Source organism: Alligator sinensis, unplaced genomic scaffold (genome assembly GCF_000455745.1).
Source record: "Alligator sinensis unplaced genomic scaffold, ASM45574v1 scaffold709_1, whole genome shotgun sequence".
In the NCBI taxonomy this organism is placed as follows: domain Eukaryota; kingdom Metazoa; phylum Chordata; order Crocodylia; family Alligatoridae; genus Alligator; species Alligator sinensis.
Window position 1 is genome coordinate 573,231 of NW_005842208.1, and position 21,340 is coordinate 594,570.

Genomic DNA, 21,340 nt, shown 5'->3' on the forward strand with positions numbered 1-21,340 from the left:
GGGTATCTTAGGGCTGAGGTTTAGGAGGCTGCGCGTTGTCAGAAGCGTGCCGTGGTGTCTCAGCATTAGGGTTTTGGGGCTGGAATACAGTAGAGGGGTACAGTGGTGTCTCACTGCTTGGGCTGAGGGGCCTGGGCTATAGGTGACTGCAAAAGAGAGGGCTCAGGCATGTCTCAGCTCTGAGGGTTGAGGGGGGCTGAGCTCCAGTGTAAGGGGTCGCAGTGGTTTCTGAACACTGGGTTCAGGGGAACTGACCTCTTTCAGTGGGAGTGCTGAAAGAAGTCAGCCCTGGGGGGAGAGGTGGGGGGAGGGAGGTGGCACTGCAGTGTTGCAGAGTGGGTGCAAGTGTGTCCTAACATTGAGTTCAGTGGACAGGGCTCTGGCAGAGGGGTACAGACCTATTTCAGCACTGGGTTTCAGATGCCTGGCCTACAGCAGAGGGGCTACGGATGTGTGGTTCAGTGAGGCCTGGCTATAGCTGGGAAGCCGGACTCTAGCTGGGGGTGAAGGCGTGTGGCAATACTGGAGTTTGTGGGAGGCTAGACTGTAGCAGGGGGGCAGCAGTTTCTCCATGCTAGGGTTGAGGGGGCTGCGGATCTAACAGAGGGAGTGCAGTGATGTCCTTGAGTTGGGGACATGCAACCTGGGGTCTTCAGGTAGCCCTCTGCCTCAGTTTTGGGTCTCCATTATCCCCTATGGGTGCTGTGGGGAGGGTTGTCCTAGTGCCCAGCTTCTCTTCTCCTGCCTTTCCAAGATGCACTTCAGGAGTCTGAACTGTTACAGGCAAGTTTGGGGCACTGGGGTAGTCCAGTCCTCTGGGCCTTTTCATCTGTGCCCTTTCTCTCTCTTTCCCCAGGTCTCTTTCTTTTCTTTTCTACTGACCAGCGCTTTTTTATAACCTAACCAACAAGTTGTCTCCTGAGGCCAAGAGCCGCTGCACCTCCCTGTCCCCCAGCCCTGCCAGGCCCATGATCTCAATGCTGCCTTAAGGGTCCCTCTTGGACTGCTCCCTTCACACACACCCCAGACCACCTCCCAAGTGCTTCTCTGTCCTCCCTGTGCCAGCTCCCCACCCTGTGCTGTCTGGGACTCCTACACACCCCTTCCCCTGCCCACCCTGCCTACACCATGTACCACATGTTCACAGTGCTGCTGTGGACGGTGCTGGACGTTCTGAGCTCCTGGCCAGCGCTGGCTGTGGTGCAAGCCCCCCGCCCCTCCAACCACAGCCGGAGCCTGCCCAGCCTGCTGGCCCACCTGCGGCGCCTGGTGGGGGCGAATGGCACAGGTGTGGGGGCAGCAGGGTCGAGTGCAGGGGGCCGGACAGCTGAAACGTGCCAGGGCTACTATGATGTGATGGGGCAGTATGATGCTGCTTTCAACTGCACCACGGGAGGCTTTCTGTACTGTTGTGGCACCTGCCACTATCGCTTCTGCTGTGAGCACCGCACACAGCGCCTAGAGCAAGCCCATTGCACCAACATCGAAACACCCTTCTGGGCCCATACCCAGGCCTCCACCACAGTCAGCCCTGGCTGGGGGGACCCTGGCAACCTGCGCCCCCACCGGTTCCCAGCCAACAGCACCGTCTATGTCATCTGTGGTGTCATCAGCTTCACCCTGGCTGTGGGCGTGGGCATCAAGGTGGCCTTCAGCAAAGCATCCCGCAGGCCCCGTGGACGGGAGATCAATGTGCCCAGGTAAGTGCAGGGTGGTGGGGTTGGGGATTGCGGTGGGGGGGTTGAGGGATGGGGGGTCAGAGTGGGCTTGGGGTGTGACTGGGTGGGAGAGAGGCCAAAGGAGACTTGGGGAAAAAGAGGGGTCAAATGTGGCAAGGGGATGAAAGTGGAGTATCAGGAGAGGCTAGGAGTGAGGTTGGGGGTGGGGGTATCAGGGGGACCTGGGATGGGTGGGATGGTATTCAGAGGAAGTTGGGAGTACAATTTGCAAGGGGAGCTCAGGGCAGGCCAGCCAGGTAGGATTGGAGCACTCCCTGGCTTTGCTGCGGTCCAGGCAGGGGTCCCTCACACACTGCCTGTGCTCCCAGGGCGCTGGTGGACATCCTCAGGCACCAGGCAGGGACCAGCTCACGGTCTGAGCGCAGCAACAGCACGACACTCAACACAGGGGTCCAGGACAACGGCCCGACCCGGCCCCCCAAGAACCTGTACAGCACGGTCAAGCCCTGCAAGAGCAACCACGGTACTGGGGAAGGGGCTGTGGGTAGGAAGAGTAGGGGGTAGGGGAGTATATCTTGGTGGGGGGGTGATGTATTGTGGGGGGCAGATAACGTTTACTGGGGGTGTGTTATGGCCGTAGGTCAGGTGTAGGGGGGGTGCATGTTGTGGGATTTGTCTGGGTGTGTCAGTGCATGTGCAGTATGGATCAAATGCTGTTCCCCTTTCTGAACCCAGCTGGCAGATCTCCAGCTATGTGAGTGGCACATTTGACCCTGATGCACAGTTTGGATCCTACCCACCTGTGCAGTGTGGACCTGAAAGCATCCACTGCATAGGTGCAGTAGGCTGCACGCCAGCTGGGCAGGTACATGTGTAGACTGGGTACATGTGAGTTGTAAAATTCTGCCTAGTAAAAACCTAGTGAAACACCAGAGGAGGATATGGAAGTCTCCTGTGTTATGGCCCCAGTCAGAGATGACCGTGGCAGGGTGCGGTGCCCAGATGTGGCAGTGGGGGTGGTGACTGGCTGGATGTGAAGCTGGCCCAGTTCCACGGAGCCCCCCAAACCACAGAGCCCGGGGCAGTCACCCCAATTCACAACCCCTCCCCTGGGACGGTCCTGGCCCCAATAGTCCTCTGCTTCAGATATTTCTCCAGGAAACAGGAGACCCAGGTCCTAGGCCCTTCTCACTCAAAGAGGCTCAAACCTGAGTTTCTTGGACTTTCCAACACACAGTCTGACCACGACACCCCAAGTCAGGTGTTAGATAGACCCCCTATTCACTGCTATTGAAGCTGGCCACCTGGGCAGTTATGAGAGGTAGATATGTGGGGCCAGGAGGAAGAGAGCAAGTCAGAAGGTGCGCAGCTCCATGAAGTAGCTTTTTTCATGGAAGGAGGAGATCCTGGCAGTCTGGGCACTCATTCCCACTGCACTGCCCTTCCTCTGTTTACCCAGGAAATATTAAATGCAAGGGGCAGGGGCCCAACTTCCAAAAGAGTGCTGACCAGAGCTGTATAGTGTCAGACCTGTGCAGGTCTGCAAGTTACACGTTCAAACCCGCTCTGAGTGGAGGGGAGGGGTCTGGAACCTGGACTTTCTGCTTCTTCGGTAAGTATCAAGGCCACTTAGTTATTGGGGCTAGAATGTGAAAGGGCTTCCCCTCCTTCCCAGGACTTACACTCAGGTACATGTGTGCATAATTGTGTACTTGCCTGCCCACAACCACACTGTATGGGTAATAGAAGCTGCTTGTGAGTGTTAGAAACACCACTTAGATAGCTGAAATTTTGACATTTATGTACTTAAAAGGTAATGGACTCCTGTGTGTGTGGGCAGAGCTGTGTGTTGTCAGGTATGTAGTGTGTTGTGCTTCTCTTGTCAGATGCATGGTGTGTATGTGCCTGTATGCTCTGGATATTTTATGTCCCGTCTCCCCTCCCCTTGCCTGGCAGCACCCTGCGGCTTTTCCAGCTGTTCAGATGCCAGTGCCTCTCCACCCCCACCCCTCCATATACACCAGCTGTGCCCTCCTCAAGGACACCTAGCTAGGGGAGGCACACACACCAGGTGCTTAGGCATCCTGGGGGGCACATGACCACTCTCCCAGAACCCCTTCTTCTTCCCTCAGACTGTTAACCCATTGTGCACCCCTGATCCCTGGGCCTCCTTCCTGGCTGGCCACACCCCACCCTACTGCTCTGCCCTTCTCCATGCACTGTGTGCTTGTGCATCAAATAGGGGCTGACCAGCAGATGTACATGCACGTGCATGTGTGTGTGTGTAAGGGAAAGAGAGACTCTATCTACCTGTGTTCAAGTGTGTGACTGTCAGATGCGTGCCAAGCCTGTGGCTAGCTATGTAGAATTGCCCTTAAGGAAGAGCTTATTAGCCACCAAAGGTATGCACTCATCAGATGTTGTGTGGCTGTGCATGGTGTGTGAGAGCTGCATGCCCTGTATGGGAGAATGAGGGGTTTAAATTCTGTGTGTGAGATTAAAGGCCCTGTGTCTTCATGTCTGTCTGACCTGTGATCTGTGTGTGTGTGACTGGGAGCATCCACCTGAGTTTGTACTGCATGTGTATATTTGTGAGCATCAGCTGCTTCATGGGGGTGTGAGCATTACCACACTGGGCATGTATACAAGAGCATCATCTTCTGTGAGTGTGATCTTTAGTGGCTGTGTGGAACACAGCATCAGGCTGGGTGTACGAAACAGCATCAGATACTCTCTGTGTGTGTGCACATGCGTGCACACTCACCTGTATTTGAGTGTGGTAATGATAGCTCTAGTATGTGTCTATATGTGTGTGATGGAGCATTAAATACTATGCATAAGCAAGATAAAGACAGCATCAGATGCTGTACTGTATTTATATATGCATGGGTGTTCATGGGTATGTGTATTTGCAAATGGATATGATAGCTCCAATGTATGTTTTTGTATCACATGCTCTGTGCATATGTGGGAGGCAGCGTTAAAGTGTGTGTGTGTGGTTTCCACACACAAAATTTAATCAGTCTACACACTTTGTGTGTTTATGCATGTGTAAACTGTGGGTACTGTGTGTGTGACAGAACACCAAGCTGAGTGTGTAAAAAGCATAAGATGCTGTATATGTGTGTGTGGAGAGGGCATCAGACACTGTGTGTCTGAGCCTGCAACCTGGGTATGCGTGACAACACTAATGTGTATGTGTGTGTGTGTGTGACAGCACCGAAGTGTGTGCATGTAAAGATCACATAGTGCATGTATGCATCTATGCATGTGAGAGCATTGATTTCTGTGTGCACCCTTCAGCCACTAGGTGTGCAAGAGCTGGTGTGAGCACTGCATACTCTGGATGTGTGTAAGAGAGCATTGTGTTCTGTACATGTGTTTATTAGACACTGTGCATGACTGAGTACATCAGACTGGAGGAGGTTGCATGGAAGAGCGAGCAGCAGTCACTGTGTGCATGCATGCATGCATGTGTGTGAATTACTCTGTATGTGCGCGTACATGTGACAGTCACTGTGTATGCATGTAAGTGTGCACATGACAATGACACTGTATGTGTGTGTATGTGAATGACAATCACTCTGTATGTGAGTGTTGCTCAGGGGCTGGGTGGGGATGTGCAGGGTGTGTGAGCACACATATGTGTGCACTTCTGAGCATCACTCTGGTGCCCAGCAATAAGGCTATAGTGTAAAGACCTGGATGATTTCCCCTCCTGTGTTCTCTCTGCTCTCTGCCTAGAATCAATCAGCATGAGGGCACATCTGGATCAGCAGGGCCAGCAGTCTCTGGAAGGGATAGGCCCTACCCCATCCGGACCCCCTAAACTAGCCAGTTGCCTACTCTTGGGGCTGGATCAGGGGTGGTGCTCCCTCCAGAAGAAAGGCCCCTAGCCATGCCAGCCACGCCCCCTGCCCCCGATCTTCCCCATTTGCTCTAGCCTTGCTTGGCAGCATTGGTCTGAAGAGCAGGAGCAGTGCTGCAGCGCATGCTGGGAAATCGCCTGTTTGCCATGGCAACATGTTCTTGCTGTCTTGGTGTTTGTGATGGTTGAATGTTTGTGGCAGGGCTGGCAGTGCTGGGGGGGCCATTGAGGCATTAACTCTTTCATCTCCTGCCAAGGGAACCAGAATCCATTTGGAGGCAGATTGTGTTGATGAGGGTCTTTGAAGGAGGCCAGATGGGAGATGGTGTGAGGATAGGACCCAGGCATTCTGACCAACTTGCAGCCCCTGCTCTTACCCACCAGACCCCACTCCCCTTCCCTCGCCAGGATAGAACCCAGGCATCCTTGCTCCTAAGACCCTTGCCGCCCCATACAGGATGCGGGGTGGGGGGAGGTGCCCACAACTGATCTGGACAATGCTGAATTGCTCTGATCTGCTGCCTCTGCCTCAGCTCTTCCCCCAGCAGCTCCTGGACTCCTCAGCTGTCCCTGTTCTGGGGAAAAAATGTTATTTGGAGCTGACTGATCATAATCGATTGTTTCATCAGTCATCTCAGCATCCCTCATACCCCTCCTGGAGCCAGGATGGAACCCAGGAGTCCTGACTCCCAGCCTCCCAGCTTTACACCACCAAACCCCAATCCCCTTCTAGGGCAGTGCTAGAATCCAGATGCTCTGCACCCATATCCTTTAGTTCATGCTGAGCACTCTCCTCCACCCTGGGAGCTGGTGTACATTTCCTGCTTGGGGACAACTCTCTGCCCCCTGGCCTGGCTTCAGTGTCAGCACCTCCATATTCCCCGTCCAAGACCCAGCAAGAAGGTACCCTGCTCTGGGCTGAAAAGCTGGTGGGCTCACATGGCTCCACACTGACACCTGGTGGAAGCTGGGGGTGTGGCAGGTTTGGTATAGCGCAATATCCTTCTTTGCCCATCCATCTGTCCCTCTACATTATCCACCTTCCCACCCCTGCATTGTCACACCTCTCTGTCCAGCCAACCAGAGCTACCCCTGCCCTCACACCTACACATCCATTTGTTCTCTCCCTACTGTCCTCCCTGGATGTTCTAAACCTCCCCCATGTCTCTTGCATCTGTTTTTGCTTTGTGGGACTTCTGGAGACTGCAGTATGGGAGTCTTCTGGCCACCCTCAACCCTCTGTGGGTCCTGAGACACTAGGCATGAACCTGGAGGCCCCCCTTGAGTCCTGGAGCAAGGCTGTGTTGGCATAAATGCCATGCAATGGAATTGGTTGCCCAAGTTGCCATTGGAAACCCTGGGGAAAGGGGGTTATTATCCTGGAAGAATCCCTTACCATGACCATGGTGTCTATTTTATTGCTGCCCCTCACCACAGGCCAGGACAGGGCTCTCAGTTAGTGGGGCAACTGCAACAGGACCATCCCTAAACAAAATCCAGTGGATGGGCAAAATCCAGTGCATTTAGGGACCAGGAAAAAAATGGCAAAACCAGGAAAGGAGGTGGAGGAAGCAGGAGACTCCCCACATCAGATCTACTGCCTGTCTATCTGTTCAGCATAGAACCTCCTTCCAACCTGACCAGCAAAGAGGAGAAAAATTGAGACTGGGAAGAGGGATTTGGGGCCACACAAGTGCTCTGGTTTGGGGCAGCAGTGGGCAGAGGAAGGGTGGAAGGGGTGGGATAGGGGTCCAGGGAGTGGCCAAGATGGTGAATGTGGGAAGTCGGGATGGAGGCATGGGTTTATCCCCTTATATAAGTGAAAGTGCTATGTCTTGTCTTTCAGATAACCTGCACCACAACTACATCCATGTCAACATGGGTAGCCCCAAGCATCATGCTGCCACCTTGGGTAGGTGAAGGGCCCCTGCCCTGTGCCCTGCTGCCCTGGGGGGTATAGATCCATGAGGGAATACACCGGCTCCTGTGGGGCAAGTGGTTCAGTCTTCCCCCTGCTCTGTGACCCCAGCACATTAGGGGGAAACCTGTTATGGAAGAGGGAATGGTAATTCACTGCTACTCCTCCCGGGGTGCTTGGGATCATTAAGCAGGGAATAGAAAAGGAAACATGCAAGATGGGGACTCAGGCACTGACCCTGGGGCTTCTCTCTCTCTCTCTTTCTCTCCCCACTGCAGACTGGCGGGCAACTCCCACGCCAACGCCCTCCATGAAGTATAGCTCGCTCACCTGCTCACGTTCCTTCCACAATCTCTCACACCTGCCCCCATCCTATGAGACAGCAGTCAAGTCAGAGCTCAACCGCTACTCCTCGCTCAAGCGCCTGGGTAAGCTAATTTGCAGTGGCAGGGGTCTGTCGCCTTTGGAGGATCTGGCTGTGATCCAGTCCCAGGAGAGGCACTGGCTGGAGCAAGGGTTGTGGTAGGACAGGGTCCTTTCCCTCCAGGGGGCACCAGCCCCAGGGCAGGGTCTGTTTGGCTCTTTTTATGAAGCATGTTGGGAAGAGAATGTGTTTGCAAGGGAGACATTGTCCTGTTTGTCCTTTACCTTCGCTGTCCCTTCTTCCCACCTTGGTCCCTTCCCTCCATCTCTGCCCCCATCTATCACAATCTCTTTCCCCCTCTCCTCCTCTTCCTCCTTCCCACCACAGCTGAGAAGGACATGGACGACTTCTACTTGAAGCGGAGGCACCTAGCGGAACTGACCCGTGGGACCCTACCGCTACATGCCATGAAGATGAACTATGCCCGAGAGGACTATACAGAGAAGTGCCCCAACCCGCGACGTGTCATGTCACAAGAGCATATCCTGTCAGACAGCTACCGCCCTACACACTATGACTACACCATCCCCCGTGAGCGTGTCATCTCCCACGAGCGCCTGCTCTCCCGTGAGGCCCTCCACTCCCAAGAACCCCTGCTTTCCCCTGAGCGTCTCCATCAGCAGACCGGGCCCTTCCAGGAGCTGCGGTTGGGCCACCAAAAAGCCCTGTCCCAGACAAATGTCTGCGCCAGCAGCACACCCATGCTTGACCGGCACCAGATGATCAAAATGAACTCCCATCCAACCTCCAACAATTCCCCCAAGACTACCTGGGATGTAGGCAGCAACCACACAGCCAACCGGCGCCAGGGCTTTGGTGCCAAGCGCCAGAGCACCATTGAGCAGCTCCAATTCATTCCTGGGCACCACCCAAGCCAGCACCTTCGCACTGGGAGCAAGAATGAGGTCACTGTGTGAGGCAGATTGCCACAACTCAGGTGGATTCAACTTTCCAAGGCCATAGTTCTCTTCCTTCTTTTCCTGCTCTGCCTCTTCCCCCATCCTTTCTATGGCACCAGCCATCTTCCTCTGTCTTGTTTTCTTTAACAAAGTGGCCTCCCTTCTGTATGCTGGCCCAGCCGGATGACACCAAGGCTTTCATCAGCCTTTGATAGCGTCCACTTTTGATGATGTCAGTGCTGTAGGCCTGTTGACATTCAAGGATGTCAGTGTTGTTTGGGGCGTATACCTGTTTGATAATGGCAGCACCTTGGGCCCTGTTAATTTTGATGATATCATGATGGCATCAGGCTTGTTTGTGCCAGATGACATCTGTGCCTTGGGCTTTGTCAACTTTTGATGACAACAAGATCGATTTGAGCACACCTAGGTCATAAGCCCCAGTCAGTTTTTCATGGTGTCAAGATTATTTTGGGTCTGTCCATGTTTGAGGATGTTAGCAGTGAGGACTCTTTCGACTTCTGATGATGTAGTTCTGTTGATATTTGATGATATAGGCACTGTGAGATTCATGGATATTTGATGATGTCAAGGCAGTCAGGCCTGTCCACATCTGATGACTCCAGTGCTGTGGCTTTTGTCAACATTTGATGATATTAGGACCATCTGGCTTGTTGACTTTTGATATCAGTACTGTCCACCTGTTATGATGTAAGCACTGTGGGTCTTGTCTATATTTGATGATGTCAAGAGCACCAGGCCTGTTAATCTTCAATGAAGTAAGCACTGTGGACCAACATTTGAAGTTGCCAGGAGGGCTCTCAATCTTGGTTGATGGTACCGATGAGATTTGATGATGTCAGTGCTATGGACTGTGTCAAAGACTGATGACAAAAGTACTGTGGGCCTTCTTGACAACTGATGATGTAATCGCCATCAACATCTGATGGTGTCAGCACTGTGGACTGTATTGACCTAGCATGACATGTGTGATGATTAGACACGATGTCAAGTGTGTCCACTGTCAATTCTGACATCAACCCTGTGGCTTTTTCATGAACTGAGGATGTTTGTACTGTGGGCATTGTTGACACTGGAATGATGTCACAGCAGTCACCCTGGTCAATAGTTGATGAAGTCAAGCACTGTCAGACCTTGTCAACATCAGATGATGTCAGTGCTGGCAGCCATGTCAATGTACAATGATGTCAAGACTCTCACTCCTGTTGACTTCTGAAGATGCCAGCACTGTGGACCTTGTCAACAATCGATGATGTCAACATTGTGGGGCCTGCTGACCTTTTAACGTCAGCACTATCGATATTTGATGTCACTGCTGTGGGCCTCATCTGCTTCCTGATGATGTCACCTCTGTGGACCATGTCCATTCTTTGATGACATCATCACCTTGGGCCTCTTCTGCTCTTTTGATGATGTCAGCACTGTGGACCTTTTCCATTTTTTAACGATGTCACTACCATGGACCTTGTTCACTTTGTGATATCATCAGCACCTGAGACTGAGTGCTGTTCAGTGATGTCCTACCCAGCACCCCCTGGCCATCTGGTGCGTCACCGACACCTCTATCAACATGGATGGCACCGCCACTCCTCTCCACCAGGTCGGATGGCCCCTGCCACCAGGGTGGGAGGAAGCAGGTGCCCCAATGTGGGGAGCAGAATTACACCATCCCCTCCAACTCCTCCTGCACCCCAAATCAGACTGCAGGGGTGGGCAGGTGGGGGGACTGGGATGGAGCAGAATGGAGGGGAGTTTTCTGTCCTCTATGTTGAGTTTGGCCAACATGTGGGCTGCAGAAATGAGAATGTGGCCACCTTGCCATGACCCTCTTCTGACAGCACCCACCCCTCTGCTAGTTTTTAATCTTCATCCTCCTTCCCATCCCTCCAGGATCTCCCTCTTTGCCCTCACATTGGTGAGGGGGGAGGGGGAGTGGGAAGGGGCAATGCCAGCCCCATCCTGCTGTACATATCTTTATATATCGGTATCTAGTTTAACTTTTTTCTAGTGCTTTGGATCTTTTTCTTTCTGTCCCACTCCACTGCCACTTCGGGGCACAGGGGAGCTACCAGCCTCCCCTCCTCCCTCGGTACATGTGAATGTAGTTTGAACAGGTCTCAGCTCCTTCCAACCTCTGCCCCTGCCAGTGGGCACTCCACTGCAGGGGCATGTTCCTTCCCATGCTTTTTCCCTTCTCCCATTCTGTTTCCTGGTGGGCCGGTGGCCAGGCCCCTTGGAACACAGGCTTGTAAATCTCATTATTGAGTAGAGTTTTGGCGGGTCTCAGCCTAGATTTCATCTCCTCCTCCCTTATTTGCTCAACATCTGTTCACTGTTAAAATGGACCCCCTGTTCCCGCCCAGTCTCTCAGGGACATGGTTTGCACAGTGATAGTGCCTAGGGGTCAGGGCTCCATCATGCTGGGCACTATCTAAGCCTAGAGTCAAAAGGAAGGGGGCCCTGTCACACTGGGTGCTTCCCAGGACCAAAGTGTGAAATGCTCCCTGATCACAATCATCTAAGTCAGAATACTAAATCCGCTGACACTCAGGCTAACTCACGGGAGCTGTCTGTCTCCCAGGCGCGGCATGATGCAGGGAGATACATGGATTTCCTACTACACTTGATGTTCTCCTCCATCCCCAACTCATACAGTTCATATCTACAAAGCCTTTCCAGTAAGGCCCTGAGGTAGGGGCTCTATGCCTCAGGCTACCTGCTTATTATTGTACGGGGCCTTGCTCTTCATAAGAGGGGGCAGTTTCTATTCCCCCCCTCAGGGAGACTCCTGTTCCCTATCAGTCCATGGGACTCCCCTAATGCAGGCATGACTTTTAGCCTATGCTGGAGACCTCCCAGGCCTGGGGGCAACAGTCAGCTTGGGGCTGTGAGAACAAAGGTTCTCCAGCCCCAAGTCAAGCCCATGTGGTTTCATGTTTGCCCTCTCAGGGCAGGGGAGGGAGCCTTGAACCACTCCGTGGGATGAGTGCATAGCACTCCTTGTTGGAGACAGGATGCTGGACTAGATGGGCCTGTCAGCCCCATCCAGGAAGTGCTGGTGCTCTTGAGATTTGGGGGAAGTGATTGGAGGGGGCTTGAGGAGCTAGCTAAGCAGTGAAGGTGTTTTGCTGTGACTATACAGGGGTGAATGTGGGCTCTGCTCCACAACTACCCCTGAGGGTAGGGGAGTGGGCAAGGCAAAAGCAGCTGGGCATGATATGAGCCCCATCATTCCCCGGGGTACAGGAACTGACCTATCACATTGAGGCTTGGAGGGTCCTTTGACCTCCGTTTGAAAGTCACAAGAGCAGGGAAAATTGCCTGGAGCCCCTCTTGTGCAGATCAAAGGGCAGGATGCCCCACCATGGTGGAGGAGAACTCTCACTGTCCTTTTCCCCCACCCCACTTGCCTTAGACTCTCCATATCAGGGCTCCACTCATGCCCTGCAGCACAAAGGCCCATTCTCCTGCCTTAGGCACCGACAGTGCATGGTTGTTGCCCACCCCCAGCAAATGTCCGCCAACCAACCCTACCCCTCACCTGCTTGGGCTAAGGTCTTACAAGATTGAGAGGCCTGATCCCTGTTCACTCTGTCTCCAGGCCCAGGCACCAGCATCCTCCTTTAGGCCTTGCCCTCAACCTGCCCTCTCCCCAACCCTTGGGGTGAAGGTGAGCTTCCCCTGAACCAGCTCAAGGTACCCCCAGCGGGGCAGCCTATCCTTAGCCCATGACTGCTAGGGACAGTCCCAGATCCTCCATTTCAACTGTCTGGGCTCCAGGCTCCACCATTCAGTCCCTTCATGTGCCAGCATCAGGTCTTTGTCCATATCAAGGACATAGGGATGTGGCAGCTCCTCCCAAATCCCTGTCAGCCCCACAGGCCCCATCCTCCTTCCTTCTTCCCTTCCTCAGGAGAAAGTAGCAGCTGCATCCCAGGGACTGGCCATCCCTGTCCAGACAAAGTCAGACCCAGCCTGTGCCATTCCACCAAACCCACAAACCAATACCTCTCTCCCTCCTTCCTACTCTGGGTCTTCCCTCTGTGGTCCTAAGCAGTCTTGGATCTCTGCTCCAGTGCATAGCTTAGCTGCATCAGCTGCTGGCCTGGCCTCAGTGACTGAGGGGCTGCTGCTCAGTATATTCAATTCATATGCCTCATCTGCCCCCCACCATGGGCCATGGAGGGGGGAATGGGGGCAGAGAATGGCCCCAATACGGGACCCCCACCTGCCCCTTATGCCAGGAGCTGAGGACAGTGCCCTGTGTAATGACTGGGGAGGACCTCAAGAGGAGCTGTATCCTGTTGGAGCAGCAACAGGGCCTGAGCACAAGCCTGAAGCAGGCCATGGGGCCCATACCTTGGGAATCTCTGCCCTGCAGCTCCTTCCTGATGAGACACGTAAGCCATTCCCCCTGACCCTCCCTGCTCATAAATAGATGTCTCCTGTGATGCACCCCAAAATGAATAGAGTGCCCCTTTCTCCAGGATCAGGGAGTCATGGCTTGGCACCTCCACTCCTGTGCCATGCCTTTGTTTGGGGGTCAAGAGTGGGGACTCCAATGAGCCATCGCAAGATGTAGGAGGCCCCTGCTCCTTCCTCCCCCCCCTCCCCCACACCGAGATACCCCAACACACTCATCCCCTACCTCGTCTTGCAGAACTCGAATCAAGGGCTAATATCACCCTTCCCTCCCTACCCCTACCTGTTCAGGAACACACCCAGGTGTTTTTTTGCCGTGATGTGGGGTTGGGGGTGGGATAAGGGGGTTGTGTAGGGTTTTTTTCTAGCTGTTGTATCTAAGCATCTCGATGCAAAACATTCCCCAGGTGGGAGTAGGAAGCTGGGGGGGCAGAGTTGTGACTGCTCCCCCTTGCTGTGTGATGGAGGAACTATACACAGACACTCTCCCTCTTCTCCTCCATTTTGGCTGAGGAGGGAGACTTTTTTGCGGGGGTGAGATGGAGATCTACTGTGGGCCTCTCTAGCCCTTTCTTCCCAATACTGTCCCCCGTTGCCTCTACAGAGTTGGACACCAGAAACACTGGTTCTCCTCCATCAGTTCAGCCCAGGGACCAGCTCTCTGGGGAAGGTGCCTTTCCTCCTCATTTGGCACCTCTCAGAGGTAGCATAGAGAGGGGTGCCCCCTTGCTCCCACCCCTCCAAGCATAAGCCATAGTTGATGGGGCCTGATGGGCACCCTGTTTAAGAGCCATTGAACAAGATGGGCCACTGGGCTGGCTCTTGTACAGATGGGGTTAGGGAGCTCCTTGGGAGGGGTGCATGGGGGCTGGAGAGGGTCTGGCCAAGAAGGGCTTTCCAGGAACCCAGCTAGCGGGTTTCAAAGGATCCGGGAGCCCCCAGGACTGGAGAGGGCTCTGGGCCTGGGTGCAAGAGTCATGTGAGGATGCAGTAGGTGGGCTGGAAAGGACGTGAAGGGGCATATGCGGGGAGGAAGGGGTGTATAGGAGGGGGGATGAAAGGGCTCTGAGGAGACAATGGGTGGGGGCATAGGGCTGTGCGGAGGCAGCCTGGGAGGATGGAGGGGTGAGAGGGAAGTGTGTGAGGATGGAGAGGCTGTGTGGTTTGGGGGGGGGGGGTGTGAAGCACTTAAGGGGAAGTGTGGGGGTGCAGAAGGCCCATCAGGAGGTGGCATGAGGGGTGTACAGGGGGACTATGAAAGGGAAGGGTGCAGGGGCTATGAGGGAGTGCCGTACAGAGGTATAGAGGGGCTAGGAATAGACTTTGTGTATTTGGTAGTGACACTGAAATGAATTTACATCTGCATGTGGGCAGGAGTGATGGCAGAGGTCAGGAAGGAGTGACGCCAGATGTGCTTAGGGCAGGATGGTGCGATCACTCATGCCCAAGTGAACTCGGGTGTTGACACTGAGGAAATGCACATGTATGAGGGACTTGTATGTTCACATGTGCCTGCCTGTGCATTAGGGGCAATGCACTGTGCTAGGAGATCGAATGAGGCTGGCTTTGTGTATGCAGGGACAGTGTATGCAAGCCTGGGATGTGGGTGTGTTCCTGGCGTGTGTGTGTGTTCTTCCACATACATACGCTGGGAGGGCATTGCGTGGTGTGCTGGTGTCTTCATGTCTGAGGGACAGACCTCCCTACCCTGCTTCACCTCACACAGAGGTGCTAGGTGGGCAGGGTGTGGGGTCAGTCCCCCATTCCATGCTAGACACCTCACCATGCCCCCTGGGCACTCATTAGGGGCAGACACTCCAAGAGATAGGGCCCCTGGCTTGGAAGACCTCTACCCAGCCACCTACCAAAGAGGTCTTTGTTTATGCCAGGTACAGCTTTTCAACATCCTGCATATAGGGTCTGCCAGGGGTTGGAGCTCCAAACTTGGACTAGGTCCCACAGGGCTCCCCTCCCCACCTCAACATGGTCTAGGGGGTAGGCCTTAGCAAGGCAGCTCCACTCTTTCACACCCTTGGTTTCCCACTAAGCCTCTGGAGAGCCTTCGCAGGGGAGCTGGGCTGGCCTTCTCTCTGTCCCTGGAGCAGGTGGGTGTCCCTTGGAGCCCCCCTGGAGACCCTCTCTGGGAGAGCTATAGACCCCCTCTCTGTGGGGGCCTGGCTGGAAGGTCCCTTTCACCTTGGGTTGAATTAAACCCTCCCAACCCCTTAGCAAAGACCTCAAGAGCTTGCCACCTGGCCTGAGGAACAGACTCCTCAGGCACTGGGGAGTCTTGTTTTGCAGTTCTTTTTTTTAATAGAAGAAACAAACAAACAAAAAACCAAGAAACCCACACAAAAGTCGTGTATTATATTTTGGAGCAGAGACTGTTCTGACCAGTCTGTCACACTTGCTAATGGTAAAGCCATAGGGATCCTGCCATTGAGTCTGGCTCATGTGGCTTCGTGCCCTCTCCAGGTGATGCTAGCTCGTCTCCAGGTTTGCTAGCACCCGGCAAATTTCTGTGTGTACTGGGAAGGGCCCAGGTCCTGGCATCACAGCCCATGCCTGGACAGGTGCCTCTGCTGGCTGGCCACCCTGATCAAGGGTGTCTTGTGCCCAGGCCTTGCCCTTATCAAGTGGAGTGAGGCACATGTCCTATGCCCCTCTTGGTTTCCAGAATGTGGGGGCTCCATTGCATGGATTTGCACATAAACCTGGGGTTTTCCTTGAATTGTTCACACCCTCAAAGCAGCCCTTGGTCCTCAGTAGTTATTTGTTCCTCTGTACTGCTTTTTCACCTGCCCTACATTATTATCTGTTCTTTATTACCCACAATCCTACCTTTTGCATCTAACTTCACTGAGCCTCTTCAGTCTCTGCCCTGTGCCTTTTCCAATCAGATGTTGGTTCTTTCCTCGTACTCATTTCTTATTCCCTGCTACCTATCACCACTCACTGAATGTTAGCACAGTTAGTCATTGGTCATTACTAGCTGTTCACCAATCCTTGCTTCTTGCTTTTCACTTTCTGCCGTTCACTTTTCTTTATGTACCACTGACAGTGCCTTTGTTCATCTGTTTTTGATTGGTGCGTGCCATGGGCAGATTGACGGTTGGAGTGAGGAAGGTGCGACAGCATGTTACAGTGAGCTCTGTGAGCTCACCAGCATTTCATTGCATCTCCTGCCAGAGCTCTGCATGGGGTATGAGCTCTCTCAGCTCACTAGCCTATCAGCACAGGCTCTGGCTACAGCTCTTGCTCTGGGAAATGTGAGACTTCTCCCTAGCTTGTTCCTGGGGCCTTACAGCTGAGGACAAGCAAAACTCAGGGGCATCTGAGCCCCAAGCCTCCGGGCTTGGGCCTGCACATAGGATGCCTGCCAAAGGGTTTGGAAACATCTGAAGCTCCAGGTCAGGTGGAGGAAGTTTGCTGATAGTAGGGCTACTTATGGTTCTTGATTGAGTCATGGATTTGGAATTGATTTGACTGATTTGGATTGGAACCTGAAAAACTTTCAAAAAAAAATAAAATAAAAAAATTGGTGAGCTCCACCACTCTTTACCCTCTCTTTCTCCCACCACTGAATTTAGTAGCAGGGAAAAAGAAGGGATGAGGGAAGAGGGGAACATGTGGCTATGGCACTCACTCCTGGACTCTGGAGCTGTGTGAAAGCAGAGGCTATAGCTGGCCAGCCAGTGAGCTCAGAGCTCACAGCTGGCAGGAGCTGCACTGACATGCTAGTGAGCTCAGAGAGCTTGCTGAGCCTGTGACACACAGTGGAAGGAGGGCTGTAACTGCACTGCCACATTCTCCCTGGATCTGCCACTGGAAGTGTTGATGAACCAACCACCATGATTTGTCACTCACTATTTTTCTTTCACCATTTGCAATCCATTTAGTCCTTACCATTAATTATAGGCCATTTGCTAATAATTTCTTGCTATGATGAACCAACCACTGCTCAGTATTCACTACTCACTAATAATTATCTGTCACTTCTTAAAAGGAATTTCTATAATCTATACAGTCTCTATTACTACTCAGTATAATGAATGACCCAATCACTCTTTGTAATCCAATCCTATTTATTCACACATCACAATTCATTCTTCTGTACTTACCATTACTGGTAATTGTTTGTCACTTTCTACTCATCAGGAACCAATTAGGAATCTCCAGTCACCATCCACCATTAATTAGGAGGCAACTTCCACTCATTTTTACCTATTATAGTTTATTCCACTCACCAAACCTAAAGCATCATTCACTACCCACTGTTCTTGCCTATCATATTTCTATCCTGTGGTCACCACAATTCCCTGTTCCCTACTCCTAGTCCCCACCCTTTCCTTACTTGACTCACTGGGTGTATCTATACAAGACACTAACTGTGCTGTAGCCTAATAACACTGTGCAATAGCCTTCCAGGCAGAAACTGCGCTAATATGCTACTGCACAGTAGTAGTAGGCTACTGCACAGTAAGCATAACTAAAAACTGGTGCGCCAGCACTATTGTGCAGTAGTGCAAGTTACTGAGCATTGATTTAGTACTTGGGGTTAACCAAGTACTAAACTTAATGTGCTGTAACTACGGCGCATTAATAAACGTGTAGACATGCCTAGTGGTCTTTATAACTGCCCACCATGGCTTTATCACTCTTGGCTGTTTCAGTTGTCTATCCAAGATTGCAGTGGTATTAGGTTTGGCCTGAGACTCCATTTGCTCTGCTGAACAGGCTGTTGGATGCCATTCCTGGGTGATAATTTTCACTCTCCAACAATCACTGATGGCCATGGGCTGTGGTCTCAGAAGCCTGTCAGGGCTCCTTGTGACTTTGCCATTGTCTGCCCTTTAGGGACTTCTGTTCCTCATTCCCCATTCATTGCATGTGATTCACTATTCACTGCTCATTGTTTGCTGATGTTTGCACTCTATAGCACATTATTTAAATTACCCTTGGTGTCTTGTCATTTACAAGTTATTAACACCCTTTCACCAGTCAGTGTATATGGCTTGTTCACAAGTCACTAACCCCCATTGACCAGTCACTAGCTCCTGTTCACCAGTCAGTAGCACCTACCTGTTCATGGCTTGCTGCTCATTCACAGCAAATTACCACTCAACTGCTCTTTGCTTTCCTCCATCCCTTCTCTTCCTTTGACAAGCCCAGTGCAGTTGTGGCATCTAAATCAGGAAGGCACCATAAGGGCCTTCCTGCCTGGCAGGGAGCCAGCATGATCTACATGAGAGCTTACCCCAGGCTACAGCATGCAGACCATTCTTCATGAGCAAGCCCTTGGGTTCAGACAAATCCACACTAGGGGAGGAGTTTGCTAAATCCCAGGGAGGTAAATTCTTAGCAACAATGTTCCAAACATGTCCAGCAGTAAAAGGCCCCAGGGACCAAATGGTTTAGCTGATACACACTTGCACTCCACTGCATGCTTCCCTGGTATGACAGAAAAGAGCTCACCCCCCCCTGCAGTATGGTGCTCTTTGCTGAGCCCCTGTTCCACTCCCCATTCTAAGGCATCACCCAACCTTCCCACCCCACTCCACACCCCATGGCATAAGTCCCCTGTCCCTTTTCCTGCAGCACAGCACCCTCTACTAACCTACCTGGTGCTTCCTGAAACCCTTGCCTGGTCCCACAACACCTCCTCCCTGTAGCTGGGGCATCAGGATTGTTCATACCCACTGGGGACCAGGCTCTTTTTTGCATCTTCCAAAGATGCTTGCTGGGCACAGTTGCCTAGACCTTCCACTTCCCTTCAGGGCCTGTGGTAAAGCAAGGGTCAGGATGGAGACACAGGCCCATCTTGCCCAGCCTCTGGTCTCCATGAGTGGGCAGCCCCTGCAGCCTAAGCAAAAGGGACTAGGGTGTCCCCAGTGGGCAGTGTTGAGGGGATCCCTTCTCATCCCTCACCCCTGATGTTGGGTGACTTATCATTTCCTCCCCTCTCCTGCATCGGCTCACGTGCCTTATGGTTAGGGCCATCCCTGGGGGGAAGGCAGGGGTGGTGAATCAGGGTGACCAACCTGGGTCGTGCATTTTGGGGGGGCCCTGCGCAGTGCCATACAGGCCCTGCCGCCTTCTGCAGGTGGTTGCCACCCCCCTCCCCACTGCTGCCGCTGGCTTCTGTGGGTGGTTGCTATCCCCCTTCCTGCCCCACTGGTGATGCTGCCACTGGCTACTGCGGGCAGTCACCACCCCGACCCTCTGGCCCCACACAGGCTGATATGCCCCGGACTCCGCACACCACTAGGGACAGCTCTGCTTATGGTCACCCTCAGTGGCCCCCTGCCTCATCTAGACAGGGCAAAGCAGAGTCTGGAAATGCCCTGCTCCCCCTGAGGCAGCTCCCAGAAGCCATTGGGAAGGCAGGGTCAGCTGTGGGCAGGAGGACAATTCCTATGCTAGACAAGCAGAGGACAGTGCCCCACTACACAAACGCACGCATATGAACACTCAGGCATGCACATACACAGATTTGCATGCATAGGCTGAATTAGGCTCATGTAGGGTAGTGTCCACACAAGTACATGTGTGTAAATGCAAACACACGAACGTGCATGCAATTTGAATCTACCAGTATGGGGTAGTGTTCATACGCACACTCTCACGCACATGCACACAAACCCAAGAATCTAGCCAGTATAGGGCACTGTTTCCACAAACAAGCACATAGACATGTACATAATCTGAATCTAGCCAGTCTGGACCAGCATCTGCACACACACACACAATAGTAGGGGGGAGTGCCACACACACACTACCAGGGGGTAGTTTGGATCAGCATCTGCACACACACACACTACCAGGGGTACTGCCACACAAACCAGCAGGGGGTGGTGCCACACTGGCACTCATTCTTCCTCCCCAAGTCCAGACTGTATGGAACAGGGTGCCACTGACCCCTCAGCTCCTCCATGTACTCTGTGCTGCTATGAAAACATTCATGCTGCCAGCCCTGCACTGCACAGAGATTTGCCGGTGTCAGAAACAATTCAGGTAAATCCACACGAACTGACACGCAGAAAAAATCACACCACAAAGCAAGTGTGGGAGAGGAACACAGAGTAGGCCAGGCGAAGGGCACCGAGCTTGACCCGCAGGACAGGGACACACAGCGTGTCTGAACAAGAACTAGAGGCTGTTCTGCAAGTCCCTGGAATTGCTGTAACCCTGTTTTTTTGAATAAACTGATGTTTCCTGCTACTGGCCTCCGTATCATTGACAGTGGCACTGAGATACAGACCCATCTGGGGTGGGGCATGTCTGAGGCTGGTGACACAATAGTGTGCGAGTGGAAGCACGGGCTGGAGCTGGCCTGCCTGGGATGCACATAGCCTGGGCACAGGCTCCAATCCCTAAGGTCATAGGGTTGCCAACTCTGACTGAAGCTATTCGAGATTTTTTTTTCCCAACATGATGTCATTAATTGTACTGCTCAACCCATTCACAACATCAATTTCCCCAATTGCTTTCAATAGTCACTGGGAAATCTATGCCGATTTTGGTAGACTCCTGGCCAAGCTGGGAGGGTTGGCAACCCTATAAGGTCACAGGAAACAGCAAAACGCCCACCCTGTGGGCTTACAGCTGGAAGGAAACAATGTAAACCCTGACCTCACTTTCCCCTGCTGTGAGTGTGGATGCCCCCCATCCTCAGCCCTGCTCTTTGGGTATCTTTCCCAGACCCTGGGCTCCAGCCCTGCCCCCTCAGGCCTTCGTGCCTGGCCCCGTGAGATGCACAGGCAGGCAGGGGTGACATCCTCCAAATCAACTCCCCCCCATAGCTGGGGCACCCCAGGGAACAGCCTAAGGACAGGAAAGCTCATAGCTCACACCCCGCGGAGCACCAGTGTTAACAGTGTTAGCCTTAGGCTAACCCTAAGGCTCCCGCCTCCCCTCCCCCTTGCACTGACACTCCAGTTCCCGAGCCCACAACTACAGCAATGGGGGGGGAAGCGCTCCGAATCCTCACCCCTGAATGGCTGCCCGGCCTGTCCATTCTCATGCGTGAAGGAAGTACCTCCCCGCCCCCTTTCCCCTTTCCGCCCCCAAGGGCCTATTCCCCGCCCCTGTGTGGAAACGGCCCTCAAT

General features: G+C 53.1%; 1 protein-coding gene across 1 annotated transcript; it reads left to right on the forward strand.

Annotated features, from left to right (window-relative positions):
* The first annotated feature begins 1,128 nt into the window (after positions 1-1,128).
* Positions 1,129-8,806, forward strand: SHISA7 (shisa family member 7). The gene is made up of 5 exons (XM_006026788.1): positions 1,129-1,700; positions 2,048-2,202; positions 7,394-7,459; positions 7,744-7,893; positions 8,217-8,806. Exons 1-5 carry the CDS (start codon positions 1,129-1,131, stop codon positions 8,804-8,806), a joined length of 1,533 nt encoding a protein of 510 aa, XP_006026850.1.
* Positions 8,807-21,340: the final 12,534 nt, after the last annotated feature.